At 44.0% G+C, this 12,129-nt stretch overlaps 1 protein-coding gene across 1 annotated transcript in view; it reads right to left on the minus strand.

Annotated features, from left to right (window-relative positions):
• The window catches only part of LOC122942245 (VPS10 domain-containing receptor SorCS1-like), a 578,027-nt gene that overhangs the window by 130,011 nt on the left and 435,887 nt on the right, over nucleotides 1-12,129 (minus strand). Inside the window, exon 6 of the mRNA XM_044299747.1 lies at nucleotides 10,229-10,293. Within this exon, the coding sequence (XP_044155682.1) occupies nucleotides 10,229-10,293 (65 nt within the window). The remainder of the gene's footprint in view (nucleotides 1-10,228; nucleotides 10,294-12,129) is intronic.

Raw genomic sequence — 12,129 nt, forward strand, 5'->3', positions numbered from 1 at the left:
GCACTGGATTGGCCAGGAGTCTCCTGGCAACGCCCTAGAAATAGTGGACCTGGTAGAGTGCTACAAGGCTACTCAGACTCTGTAAGTTGCTCCACATAAAACAACTACGGACGTCCGTTTACCATCCACAAACGGACAGCCTGGTAGAAAGGTTTGACCAAACATTAAAAAATATCTTGAAAAAGGTAGCGTCTAAAGATGGGAAGGACTGGGACCTCCTTCTGCCCTATCTCATGTTCACAGTGCGAGAGCTACCCCAGGTCTCTACTGGGTTATCGCCCTTCGAACTGCTATATGGCAGACACCCTCGCGGTCTCTTGGACGTGGCCAAAGAGGCGTGGGAACAACAACCCACTCCACATAAAACTGTCATTGAGTACGTTACCCAGATGCATGATCGGATAGAGACAGTGTTGCCTCTTGTTAGGGAGCATATGGAGGCAGCTCAGCAAGCCCAGAGTCGGGTCTATAATCAGCAGGCTCAGGTCCTGATCTTTAACTCGGTCGATCGGCTTTTGGTTCTGGTGCCGACCGTGGATAGTAAGTTCCCGGCTAGGTGGCAGGGGCCCTACCAGGCACTCAAGAAAATTGGAGATGTAAACCACAAGGTACACCAGCCGGGGAGGCGAAAGCCTGAGCAGGTTTACCATGTGAATTTACTCAAACCGTGGAAAGATAGGGAAACCTGTACAGAAGACAGCCACGACCGGGTTTTCTAGGAGAAGAGGTACCGGCCCCTCTGATGGATGCAAGAGAGGTGGCTGCCACAGTAAAAAATGCTGACAGTCTCTCCTCTAAATAGACTCAGGAAGCCAGGGAGTTCGTTAGTCGGAACACGGATGTGTTCTTGGACCTCCCTGGACGCACTTCCATAATCCAGCATGACATTGTCACTGAGCCTCAGGCAAAAGTCTGATTAAAACCATGCCGGGTACCCGAGGCTCGGCGACAAGCCATATCGGAAGAGGTGCAGCTAATGTTGCAGCTAGACATCATTGAGGAGTCAAAAAGTGAGTGGGCCAGTCCTATAGTATTGATACCCAAGTCGGGCGGGACATTCCGGTTTTGTAACAACTTTCGAAAACTTAACGAGGTTTCCAAATTCGATGCGTATCCCATGCCCCTGGTGGATGAGCTCATCGAGAGGTTAGGACAAGCCCAGTATTTTCTGTTTTGGACCTCACGAAAGGGTACTGGCAGGTGCCCTTAACAGAGGCTGCCAAAGAGAAAACTGCCTTCATCACGCCTTCAGGGCTGTATCAATATAAGGTCTTACCCTTTGGTCTGCATGGCGCCCCCGCCACTTTTCAGCGACTAATGGACATTGTGCTTCGTCCACATCGTTGGTACACTTCGGCTTACCTGGACGATATTGTCATCGACAGTACAGACTGGGAAAGTCACCTTCCCAAAGAGCAGGCTGTAGTGGACTTCCTTCGGAAAGCTGGCCTAACCGCTAAACCAAAAAAATGTGTGATAAGGTTAGAAGAGACTAAGTACCTTTGGTATGTCATTGGGCGCGGAGTCATCAAAACCCAAGTGAACAAAATTGAGATGATACGGAATTGGCCCAGACCTGTCACCACTAGGCAAATTAAGTCATTCATTGGAATGGTGGGCTATTACATGAGGTTTGTTCCCCACTTTGCTACTCTAGCCGCGCCCATGACAGGGCTCTTGAAGGGACGAAAATCAGTGATGGTTCGCTGGGATGGTCGGGCGGAAGAGGCTTTTGCCGCTTTGAAGTCGGGCCTGTGTGGGTCACCGGTTTTGGTGACTTCAAGAGGAAGTTCGTGGTACAGACAGATGCCTCCGAAGTAGAACTCGGTGCTGTACTGTCTCAGGAAGTCAACGGGGAGGAGCATTGCATTGTTTTCCTAAGCATCAAGCTCACCCCAGCCGAGATCCGGTATAGTATAGTGGAGAGAGAGTGCCTGGCGATCAAGTGGGCACTCCAGTCTCTCCGCTACTAGAAAGTTCCGCCTGGTGACCGACCACTCCCCTCTCAAGTGGATGAGCCAGGCCAAAGACAGGAATGCCCGGGTCACCAGATGTTTTTTTGTCTCTGCAGAACATTAAGTTCTCGGTAGAACACAGAGCAGGCCGGTTGCAGGGAAACGCGGATGCCCTGTCTTGAGTGCATTGTCTGGTGTGTGTCCAACCCCTCGTGTGTCTGGCAAGGCAAGTATTTTCCTCCCAGCATGTGTGGCTGGGCTAGTTTCCAGCAAGGTGAGGTCAAATACCGGAAGATCCGAACTGGGGCTAGTAGACAGTCTGGTGTCTATTTATTTGCACCTTCAACTTCATTAGGCCCTCAGAATATCAGTTTCAAGTTACAATTGAAAACCAAAAGGTTTTTGAGGTTGTGGGTTGTACAGGATGAACAAAACATGGCTGCTATCATTCACAAATAGCGCCACACCTGTCCATGGGACGTGACTGGTATTGCAGCTAAACACTATTAAGGTGAATGGAAGTGAGCTGCAATACCACACACAAACTGTGGACAGGTATGGCGCTCTTCTAGATTGATCTAATTTTTGTAAATAACAGCTTGAACTTGAACCTTTGCCTTTTGTCACCATCAGCAGGGATAATGGGAGTCATCATCAAACTGCATAAGCAGGAAGCTCTACAGCATATACATCAGTTGTTCTTTCTCACATCTATTTTTACTTCTCAAAAATGTCATCATTACAAAAATGCCAAGATAAATTAAGACCTTTCAGTCGCTCTAGTCGTCTATTACTCCTGATGCTAATTCCACTTACTATGAATTATTAGTTTGTACAAAGGAAATTTAGCTTAAAATGAAGGAAAACATATCCTTAAAGGGGCTCTCCACTTTGGGCAATCCCAAGGGTCTTTGATATCAGGGAGGCCATATTGGGTCCTACTGCTGGAATTCCCAGTGATCAGCTGTAATTTAGGGGGAAATCTGGCTGTGAATGTTTAAGTCCGCTGCGGCACCCCCACAGGGGAAAGGAAGCATTGCACAGAGTCCATTCACGTCAATGGTATATACAAGTATAGAGGGACAGGACAGGTCCTCCAGAGTGAGAGATGCTCTTTACAGCTGCTTTCTACTCTGGTGGTCTAGAGTACTGGTGAGGTACAAGTTTATATTCCTGGTGGTCTAGGGTACTGGTGAGGTAAAGGTCTATTTCCAGGTCTAGAGTGCTGGTGAGGTCAAAGTCTATTTTCCTGGTGGTCTATGGTACTGGTTAGTTTAAAATATATTATTCTGGTGGTCTAGAGTACTGGTGAGGTACAAGTTTATATTCCTGGTGGTCTCGGGTACCGGTGAGGTAAAGGTCTATTTCCAGGTCTAGAGTACTGGTGAGGTCAAAGTCCATTTCCCTGGTGGTCTATGGTACTGGTTAGTTTAAAATATATTATTCTGGTGGTCTGGAGTACTGGTGAGGCTATAATACATTCCCTTGATGGTCTAGGGTACTGGTAAGGTTATATTTAATTTCCCTATTGGTTAGGGTACTGGTGAGGTAAACGTCTATTTTCCTGGTGGTCTGGAGTACTTGTGAGGATAAAGTCCATTTCCCTGGTGGTCTTGATCAGTGTTCTATATTCTATAACTCTCCAACTGGTGGGGAACTATCATTCACAATTATCAGGATATACAATACTGGATGTTGTCGCTTTCTGCAAACTAGAGATCTGCATGTTGCAAACCAGATGTTCTAGATGTACCATTTGAAGCTACAAATGCAGTTTTTGGGACTGGCTGTTATTTCTAAATCATTTGATAATCAGCAAGTGACTTTTTATAGTGTCACTTGCTAATTATCTTAAAGGGGTCCAGAAGGGACACATTTTCTAGCACAGTAATGCTAAGAATGAGGTGGAAAAATAAAGGTATTCATACTCCTCCTCACTGGTCCTCACTGAGGCCGTTCCAAAGCTTACTGCAGGTCAAGATCATTTATAGCAGAAATGTTGCCCCACTGGACACCCTCAGATGAATCCACTAGAGGTGTGGCTATGGTCACATGTATTGGGGCAGTTTCCCTTTAATTGTCCAGAGCACCCATTCCCATTGACTTCAGTATATGTGATGTGAATTCTTTCACTGATTAGAGTTTCACACAATGCAGTCACCAGCTCCGCACCATCTGTTCCCGAAACTTGCAATGTGTCAGGAAAAAAACCTGACCAAGAATATATTTTATAGAAATGTAAATGGCAACAAAGTTTTCCTCCCTTGTTAACTTTTCACATCATCTTCGATTTGACATTTGCAAATATGCTAATTCACCAAAGATCTTCACCTCGGTAATTGAAATGGCGGCAATCATGTACATTTACCCAAATCAGAGAAATTCCAGGGGAGACGAGACGACTTGTGTCAGACATGAACCTGGGAGTGAGGAAGACAAGATTCAACACTTTGACGCGGCACAGGCCGAGGTCTCTGCAGTGCTGCCTATGAGCAGTAATTGCCTGTAGGAGACAATTGAATTCTTCCTCCAGTCTCCCCTCTATCTTGGCCTCATTTGCAGCCATTGGCAAAAAAAACTAATGGTAAATGGCAGAATTGTGATCATTTTATGAGACGCTCAGGAGCCCAAGAGAAATTAATTTATCCCTTTGCTTCATTTTTTAAATCTGAGCCTCATTAGTGTCAGATACAGCATTCCATAACTGAAGGCATTTCCATGGTTGAATCCAATTAGACGTGCCTCATGTTGTCCTGAAGGTAGAACTAGGAACTTTCCAATTGTCTTCCATCACATCCAACTTCACATAATTCATCATTCTCACGAGGTGCTTATGGATGTTGGGGCATTCTGAACTACTGCATGTTTGGATTTATACTTTATACTTCAGCTTTATACCTGCTCAACAAGTCAACTCTTTGCATTTCAGCAACTCAGGGTTGGTATTGAATTGCCAATGTTGTCAAGGAAGACACAATCCAAAGAGAACATACCCGTCCCCCTGACATTGGTGGTGTTACAAAGACATTTCACTTGTGCCGTTGTTCTGCGCGCTGAGGCACCGGCTTCTTGTGGGTTTGCATCTGTACGGTTGTGTTCAATGGCTGTTCATGGCGCCACTGTTCCATGCGTTCTGGCCTCGGTTAGTTGCTATGTGAATTAGTGCCTGTGTGCTTGTATCTCCTCTCAGTTCTATATTGCAAGGGTTATTCATTCCCTGGATGTGTGTGCCTCTATCTGCTCGTCTAATGAGGTTATTAAGTCTGCCATATAGTTCCTGAGTTCTATGTCAGTCTCATATGTGTTTCTTGAGTTCTGTGACCTGCCCTGGTTGTGCAACATGCTGTGCTTGAACCTGCTGAGATTCTGTCTGTGTCCTGTGTCTGGATCATTCTAGTTTTGTCCATGTCCGAATTCTGACCTAGTTCCATATGCCTTTACCCTGTGTCTGTGCTATACATTACTATATACCCTGTTTGCTTGCCCTTGTCTTGGTGTTGGATGAAGAGCTTAATCCGTCTGTCTGTGTGTGCCGGCTTCTGTCTGAATTTCTGTAAGAGTTGTGTCTGAATCATGTCCTGTAATGACAGTGTGAGCATCTGGTGCTTCCTTCCCTCTAGACCAAGGATGGGCAAACTGCGGCTCTCCAGCTGTTGTAAAGTTACAGCCCTGCTGTAGCCTGATAGCTGTAGGCAGACTGGGCATGATGGGATCTGTAGTTTTACAACAGTTGGAGAGACGCAGTTTGCACATCCCTGGTCTAGACGTCTTGACCACCGCTGTCCAGTATTTGCTGTCTGTACGAGGTCCTGTGTTCTGTATGTCTGGTTCTTGAAGTCTGGGTTCCTTATTGTTCCATCTGCCAGTGGCCTAAACCTTAAAAAAAAATCTTTTAATGCTGGAATGATGCAGTTGGTTTTGAAAATACATGATACATTAGTGTAGCAGTAGTTTTGGAACACCTTTCCCCAAGACAGGACATCGGTGTTTGACTTGGATTCACCTGTACGCCACCTGGTTTTGACTTAGTGCTTTGTCTATGCCTTTGGTGCTTTGCAATAGTGTCTCTGACCTCCATTAGTCAGCTGACAACTAAACCATGACCATTCCAAAAGGTAGCAACCTTCTGGCTTCCCTGCAGTGAATTCCAGATCTCTGTATAGAGGTTAAAAGGTGTAAACCAAGGTCCTGCCAGGATAATAGTCTTAGATCTGCCCAATGCCAGACAGGTTAGTTGGCACAGTGGTTCCATATCCATTGTCCACACACCTATCCATAACAGGTGACATATTGGTGCTGGCATATCATCAATGACACGTGAGAATTAGCACAACATGGAAAGAGATGACATAGATCCAAAATATAGCTACCGTTGGTTACGTGGCCACCAAAAAAGTCAAGAGCTGATTAAATTCCTTGATGGGTTTATTTTTGTTGGAGACTAGATTTGCAGGAATTTTTGGAGAATAAGGCACCGAATTAATGAGATGTTACGATATCCATGAGAATAATGTACTTGTATCTGGATGTAGTAGGTGCCAACTTGTCCAGTTGACCCTTGCCAGTAAGTACGTAATTAGCATTATGTCATGGAGTATAAATGACCACGCTAAAGCTTTCTCCTACCCCTCTCAAGCCAGGTCTAAGGATCTAAGTAGATGAAGCTTCTAGTGCTCTAATTTGGAAACCTAAATAAGATCCCATTATGATCAGCAGGTGGAAGTGATTGGTGGCCACTAGTGATGAGTGAAGCTATCAATAATTTGATTTGGCTGCTTTGCTGAATTTCACAAAGAAATTTGATTTGTTACGAATTACTTTATCATGAATCGCATTCCATTGTATGTAGTGGGAGCAGTGAGGGGAAACAGCGATCGCGCCGACCCCGGTCATTGAACTCCTCAGATGTCGCCTTCATCACTGATCGTGGCATCTGACATTAAAATTGAGGTCTTTCAAGGGTTAATAAGGGTAAAACAAATATACATACTCACCTTATCCATTTGTTCACGAAATCTTGCGTGGTGATGTGATGATGTCATCAGGTTATCACACTGGCCGGACGTGGTGACATCATCACTGATGAGATTTTGCAGTTTCTTTAATCAAGATAATCAGGTTGACCACTCCGCGAGCAAATGGATGAGGTGAGTATGTTTTGTTTGTTTTTTCCCGTCATTTCAGGAAAAATGTATTTGTTACCACAAAGTATGAGGAAATTTGGCTTTGTTGCGAATCAAATTTTTCCTGAAATTCGGATCCAGGTCAGTTAGTTTGACTTTGATTCGCTCAACACTAGTGGCCACACATTTTTGTATTCACTGATGTTCTTCAGAACAAAGGCTACACTCTTCAGCCTGTCCCAAACATGGGATTGCACTTTAATAGGGAATTCTTGAGGGGTTGCCCAAAAGCGTCGCAATCCTTTCATTGTTATTTTAATGTATGACCCTTGAAATAGTCATCGATACGCAATTTGTTGCTGTTGTTTCCTCTTTAGAATATTTTATGTATACTTTCTGGCTCCTGGAAGCTTTCCATAATGCTTCCTTTGGGATTACAGGATAAGTGATGTTATTATACCGTGACGAGAATGTATGCGCAAATGTAAATTGAAGAAAGCACATTTCCCTCCCTTCGTGCACAGGTGGTGAATCCTCTCTAAAAACTTTCTTCTTGGCTTCTTCTCTTAAAAAATTCTGGTAAACTTTTTCACGATGGATGTTGGCTTTTTTCCTTTTGTATTTTACACAGTCCTGAAAGTACTCTCAGAAGACTAGAAACAAAAAGGTGGAGATAGGATGACCAACAAAGAAGATGAATGGAGACCATCACAGAACTCATGAAGACAAGTAAGACCTAACAGTATTGCCCCAACTTTAGGAGGTTGTCCTTTTTTCCCCCCCATATAATGGTGCAGCCAATCACTAGTCTCAGTGGTCTAGTGTCATACCACCGAGGCCAGTAATTTTTGGTCTTGTCGGAGACATTTTTGGTGGAGGGTTGGCGAGGACTCTGACAAGTCTTTGATTTGCAGAAGGAAGTGTTGAGGTTGTATCAGGGTGGTGTTAATGAATCAAACTAGTCATGTTTCTTGTAGGACTAAAAGTTGCAAATTAATTTTTGTTGCCTTTTTGCCCCATAATTTGCAACCCAATTTGTAAATTTGGCAAAACTTAGATCAAACAACTTTTCATCTTTCATCAAGCCAAATCTGAAAATACAAGGGTGACTGCTGCTACGAGATCCCATTATTTTAAGGAAGCTGAGAAATAAGGAGCTCTTTGCAGGGACCTCCTATAGATCTACCTTAGCTTGCAATGACCTTCTTGTGGCATGGAGGGAATGCTGTGGTCACCGAAGATTTTCCAGCCCTGATTATTTACATTTCAGCTCCATACCTTATGACTTAAGACTTATTACTTCCCATTTATAACACAATTAGTTCCACCCATTTTCATTGCACATTTGCATAAAAACCCCTTTAAGGCCCATTTTGCAGGACATTCCTGTGCCAAACTAGACATGGACGAATGATCACGTAAAAATGTGAAGAGGGGTATATTGGGACTAATGGCGGTCTTAATCAATTTTTTCATGGACTCCCCCTTTAAATCCTCCAAGAAAGGTTAAAACAGCACAAGATTGGGGAAACATTCTGACCCCTACCGTCAATAATGGATTTCCCCGATAATCTGCCGCCCAGTCTTTGTGTGAGGGTTCTCTGCTCCGAGCCCTGACCTGAAGGAGCTGCGTCCCTATTAGTTATTTAATTGAATTTAATATCTGAAGATCTAGGGCTGGAAATCATATAATGCTGCACTGTACGAGTTCTAAATCTGCCTCCGAGAAGGAAGACGCTTCTAAAAAAGGTTCCTATAAATTATTTCAAATGCTTCCAATTAACATAAGAAAGAGAAGAATTAATTTGCTTTTCACTGCACTCGAGCGGGACGGCCGTAGAGGGGATGTGGAGAATGAGCGGAAGGGGGGGAGGGCAGGTTCGGGGAGGACAATGACTTTATAAACCACATCTATAATAAGCCAATTAACGAGTCAATGCAAACAGATGCAAGAGTTAAAGGATCACTCCAGGCAAAACTGATAAGCAGCATAATGTGCATAATGGTCCAAGGGTATGACCACTATCATTAGTGTTGTATGAAGAGCAGTGTCAGGCTCCACCCCCGCAGAGCCTGCAATGGGTATAGCATGGTGTAAAAGGTTTGGAATGGACTTGTTATGAAGCAAGTATAGAAGAATTAAAACAAGGACAGCAAAGTTCAGTCCATTGTCCAGTCATCTGGGACCATGAAAAAGTCCCAACATTGATTTTAATCCATATCCTTCTAATATTAGATACAAATGTCTTCTTTCTTCCAGAAATAGCGCCAAACCAGTCCACAGGCTGGTTAGTGTTTCAAGTGGGTTAGTGTTTGTAGGGTAAGGATTAATAGGATTAGGGTTAAGGAATATGGGTTACTAAGGTTGGTAGGTTAGAAATAGCATAATCATGGTAGTAGAAGTAGGTTTAGCAGGGTTAGGGTTAGTAGGATAAGGGTGACGAGGGTTAGTAGGTTGGGTCTAGTAGGGCTAGGGAAAGTAGAGATATATGCATAGTTAGTTATTAAAGTGAGGGTAGTAGGTTAGGGATATCAGGGTTGGGGTTAGTAGGGTAAGAGTTATTAGGTTTGGAGGGTTATGGTAAAGAGGATAATCATTACTGCCATTAGTAGGTTAGCGATATCAGGGTTAGGTCTAGTAGGGTAGGAGTTATTAGTATTTATAGGTTTGCGGTTATTAGGATATGGCTTACTAGGGTTAGTGGGTTAGGAATGGCAGGGTCAGAGTTAAACCTTCTAAGAAAAACTTCCGTCACGTAGTAGGTATAAAAGGTTGCTTTGTCTTTATTCCATGGCACTCGCAACAATGAAGGCGCAAAACCTCCCGATACCTCCCGTCAGATCGGCATGTTTCCAATCATAAGGTTCTTACTCATGATCTGGGGTCAGAGTTAGTATTGTTAGGAGTAGTAGGGGTACATGCCTGGAGTTAGTAAAGTAGGGTTGACCAGGGTTAGCGAGTTAAGGATAGCAGGATTAGGGTTAGTAGAATAAGTACTAGAATGGTTACATGCATAGACCTACTAGGGTTACTAGGGTTAGTGAGTTAGGCACAGCAAGGCTGGGGTTTGCAGAGTTGTAGTAAATTGGTTGTGTAAGATGCAGAAATGCACAATACATGGCATCAATGTGCAAGCAAATGTCACTTACGTCCTTCCGGGGTCTTAGTCTCTAAGTGGACGAGGTCGGCATCTCGGTTAGACACGGTCACCGTCCTAAAGGCACAAAAGAAAAAGAATCAAAGAAACAGAAAAGTCACAGAAAAGATCATGGAAAATTAAAAAGTACCACACGTTATCTCAAGTCTGATTTAGGTTGGTTTGCAATTGTATCCGTGTGTGTATATGGCATGTATATATATGTGCATCTATGTAGCGGTCTATATGGTTGCGTGTATGTATGTAATATGTGCTTCTATGTAGAGGTCTATACGGTTGCCTGTATGTGTGTATATGTGCCCCTATGTAGCGGTCTATATGGTTGCCTGTATGTGTGTATATGTGCATCTGGTAGCGGTCTATATGGTTGCTCGTATGTGTATCTATGTAGTGGTCTATATGGTTGCATGTATGTGTGTATATGTGCCCCTATGTAGCGCTCTATATGGTTGTGTGTATATGTGCCACTATGTAGTGGTTTATATGGTTGTGTGTATATGTGCCCCTATGTAGAGGTCTGTATGGCTGCCTGTATGTATATATATGTGCCCCTATGTAGCGGTCTATATGGCTGCCTGTATGTGTGTATATGTGCCCCTATGTAGCAGTCTATATGGCTGCCTGTATGTGTGTATATGTGCCCCTATGTAGCGGTCTATATGGCTGCCTGTATGTGTGTATATGTGCCCCTATGTAGCAGTCTATATGGCTGCCTGTATGTGTGTATATGTGCCCCTATGTAGCGGTCTATATGGCTGCCTGTATGTATATATATGTGCCCCTATGTAGCGGTCTATATGGCTGCCTGTATGTGTGTATATGTGCCCCTATGTAGCAGTCTATACGGTTGCCTGTATGTGTGTATATGTGCCCCTATGTAGCGGTCTATATGGTTGCCTGTACGTGTGTATATGTGCCCCTATGTAGCAGTCTATATGGTTGCCTGTATGTGTGTATATGTGCCCCTATGTAGCAGTCTATATGGCTGCCTGTATGTGTGTATATGTGCCCCTATGTAGCGGTCTATATGGCTGCCTGTATGTATATATATGTGCCCCTATGTAGCGGTCTATATGGCTGCCTGTATGTGTATATGTGCCCCTATGTAGCGGTCTATATGGTTGCCTGTATGTGTGTATATGTGCCCCTATGTAGCAGTCTATATGGTTGCCTGTATGTGTGTATATGTGCCCCTATGTAGCAGTCTATATGGCTGCCTGTATGTGTGTATATGTGCCCCTATGTAGCGGTCTATATGGCTGCCTGTATGTGTATATGTGCCCCTATGTAGCGGTCTGTATGGTGTAGGATGTGTGTATATGTGCCCCTATGTAGCAGTCTATATGGTTGCCTGTATGTGTGTATATGTGCCCCTATGTAGCAGTCTATATGGTTGCCTGTATGTGTGTATATGTGCCCCTATGTAGCAGTCTATATGGTTGCCTGTATGTGTATATATGTGCCCCTATGTAGCGGTCTATATGGTTGTGTGTATATGTGCCCCTATGTAGCGGTCTGTATAGTTGCCTGTATGTGTATATATGTGCCCCTATGTAGCGGTCTGTATAGTTGCCTGTATGTATATGTATGTGCCCCTATGTAGCGGTCTATATGGCTGCCTGTATGTGTGTATATGTGCCCCTATGTAGCGGTCTATATGGCTGCCTGTATGTGTGTATATGTGCCCCTATGTAGCGGTCTGTATGGTCGTGTGTAGGATGTGTATGGCTTGTCTCTATGTGTAGACCACTCTCCTCCTCCTCCTGTTGCAGACCTCTCCACCACCGATCCTCCCCAGTAAAACCTCCCGCTTTCTCTTCCTTTTCATTTAGCCGCAGTAACATTATTTTATTGTCTTATGATTCCCCGTATTGCTTGATAATATAATGAGCA

Source organism: Bufo gargarizans, chromosome 6 (assembly GCF_014858855.1).
Source record: "Bufo gargarizans isolate SCDJY-AF-19 chromosome 6, ASM1485885v1, whole genome shotgun sequence".
NCBI lineage: Eukaryota > Metazoa > Chordata > Amphibia > Anura > Bufonidae > Bufo > Bufo gargarizans.